Raw genomic sequence first — 2,500 nt, 5'->3', positions numbered from 1 at the left:
TATCTCGTTTGTTCATTCAATGTGACCGTCAAACATATTTTTATCAATTGAAATGAATATTTTATAGATGTTTGATTGAGACAATAAAAACTCTCCTTTGTTATGGAAAAGTTTGTTAAGAATAATGGATGCATCAAATTACAAATTTCACCAATCAATTTTAAAGGGACGTATTAAGTATTGGAATGTAGAACTGAAATTTTGTACAGAAACAAGAAAATATAAAAGAGCAACAAACTAGACCCTGAATGGAAATGATAAAAGAAAAAAAAACAAACAAAACAAACCAAAACAATATTTAAAACAAATCAAATAAACAACAAAACAAGAAATGTAACCGAAGAAGGAAAAACAGTCAGCTGGATATGCAAGAGATTGAGGGACCAGAAGATCATCTCACTAGGCGTGTACGACGAAACACTGCAATTTTGAAGCAATTTCATAACAACCTTAAGACAAAAATATTTTCATTACGGCTCTTATTACGATAAATGAGGTGGAGAAGGGGTGGGGGAATAAAATGATATAACATATTATTAAGTACTTAATACATATATCATACACAAATGCTGAATTTTGACTTTGTGTTAACCAGTTCTTGCCGTATTCTGGAGAGTGGAAAGACACGTATTTAAAACGATGCCCAAAAAACTTGTCCTTCAAATATCGATCGATTTAAATGACTCTCGCGAGGTCTCAGGTTGGAGAGTTTTTGCGAAGAAGGGGGAGGGGGGGGGGGGGCATTTAAATTCATCGATACTTGAAGGACAAGTTTTCAGGCCAAATTTTAAATATGTGACTTACGACAGTCAACTGGTAAAACCACTCGCCGTCAGATTGTACGAAATCTCGGTAGTTAGATTTCATTCTAAATGATTCGAATTCTGCAAAGAACTAACAGTCCAATTTAATACTTTCGAAGACCGACTTCAGGATGGAGTAGACAACCATCTTGATAAGCAAATTCTTACAAACTTAATCAACTGTAAGTCCTAAAAGATAAAACTATGTTCATGAGAAATCTAAACGAATCAGCTATTAAGAAAACCCCCAACAAACTTTGGTTGTACTTCAATGATGACTCAAAGTGGATTTTAACTGTGTTATTCATAGTCTTTATAATTTTGAATTCAAGGAACAATAATATCACATTTCTATTGTAAAAAAAATGTTTGCTCCAGTATTTGGAAATGTCCCCACGAAGTGTCTCGAGGATGAAGTCGATAATTTTAACCCAACATCATATTTTGCAGAACTCAACAAGAAAGTAGTAACGGCGAGGGGAATCGGGCTTTGTCTAAGCCAAAGCTGTATCGCTGTAACTGCTCCATTCGTGAAAACGATTAGGTATGCAATCATAACCAGATGAACATTGGGCGAAGTGATGATTTGTCTAAATAAAAACAAGACAGTCCCGCAAAAAAAGTCAATCAAAGAAGCAAAACAGACTATGCTGTCCAAGGCCACGGTTTTAAGACAGAAAACAAATAGATACTGGACAAGTGAAAAACGTCATCATCTTTGCTTCTTTGATTGACCTTTTTTGCGGGACTGTCTTGTTTTTATTTAGACAAATCATCACTTCGCCCAATGTTCATCTGGTTATGATTGCATACCTAATCGTTTTCACGAATGGAGCAGTTACAGCGATACAGTATATCAAAGATCTTTTCTGGACAAAATGGCGACACACGATGTTCTGCATGCACTATGGAAAACTACAGAATCTCTGTTAACTGTTTTAGATTATTTCACTTGTGGCAGAAGATATATCATGTCTATTTACACACAAATGGAGATAGTCAAGATTGAAAACAAATGAGTCTACCAAAATCTTCACCCTTTAAAAAAATATACTTTTCCTGTCTTAAGCGGAAATAATAGATTAGGAACGCTTTCGGTACAACACGCCATGACCAAGTGTTGTCTGTTATAGAAAACTCCTCGATATCCATCTAACTTATCTGTTGATATGGATTTTTCTCTGTATTACAATGTACAAGAATACACTAGAAGTTTAGAAAATAAACCTTTTTTCCAAGACATTTCTATTCAGATGCCTTACATATGAAATAAATGAAACCTGCTTTTTGTTCAACGCTAATTAATGACTTTATGCATGAACAATTATTGTGATTCTTCCTAGATATAGTATTACTGCACACCACTTACTAATGCTAATCTGTCTACAATTTGCCTATAAATTCACCTTTATTCGTTTCATCCTTTTGTTCGATGTTCTTCTGATCTTCTCCTTCAGTCTCTTTCTCACCCTCAGGTGTGGACGGCTCTACCTTACCCCTAAATACCCGAGGACAGCAGCAGCAGAAAATCTGCTTCAGTCGGTCGATTCCCTGCAGCAGCTTCAGCCGGTCGTTCCCTGACTCCTTGCTTCTTCCTAAAGAATCGTTGGCAAAGGCGTTGAGCAAAAGGGCCAAAAAGAGATTCAGTACCTGTGGAATTGAGTCAAATAAGCGTTAAACCAGCAGTGAAACTAACT

The 2,500-nt window shown here is 35.8% G+C and overlaps 1 protein-coding gene across 3 annotated transcripts in view; it reads right to left on the bottom strand.

The window, feature by feature from the left end:
• Positions 1-2,500, bottom strand: part of LOC144964470 (sodium channel protein 1 brain-like) — a 75,471-nt gene that overhangs the window by 21,792 nt on the left and 51,179 nt on the right. For all 3 annotated transcript variants that reach the window (XM_078898813.1, XM_078898814.1, XM_078898815.1), the window contains one exon: positions 2,210-2,453. In XM_078898813.1, the coding sequence (XP_078754939.1) occupies positions 2,210-2,453 (244 nt within the window). The remainder of the gene's footprint in view (positions 1-2,209; positions 2,454-2,500) is intronic.

Source organism: Berghia stephanieae, chromosome 2 (assembly GCF_034508935.2).
Source record: "Berghia stephanieae isolate SIO BIC M18660-M18661 chromosome 2, UCSD_Bste_1.3, whole genome shotgun sequence".
In the NCBI taxonomy this organism is placed as follows: Eukaryota; Metazoa; Mollusca; class Gastropoda; order Nudibranchia; family Aeolidiidae; genus Berghia; species Berghia stephanieae.
The sequence above is the reverse complement of the archived record's forward strand: the minus strand, read 5'-3'. Positions and strand labels throughout refer to the sequence as shown.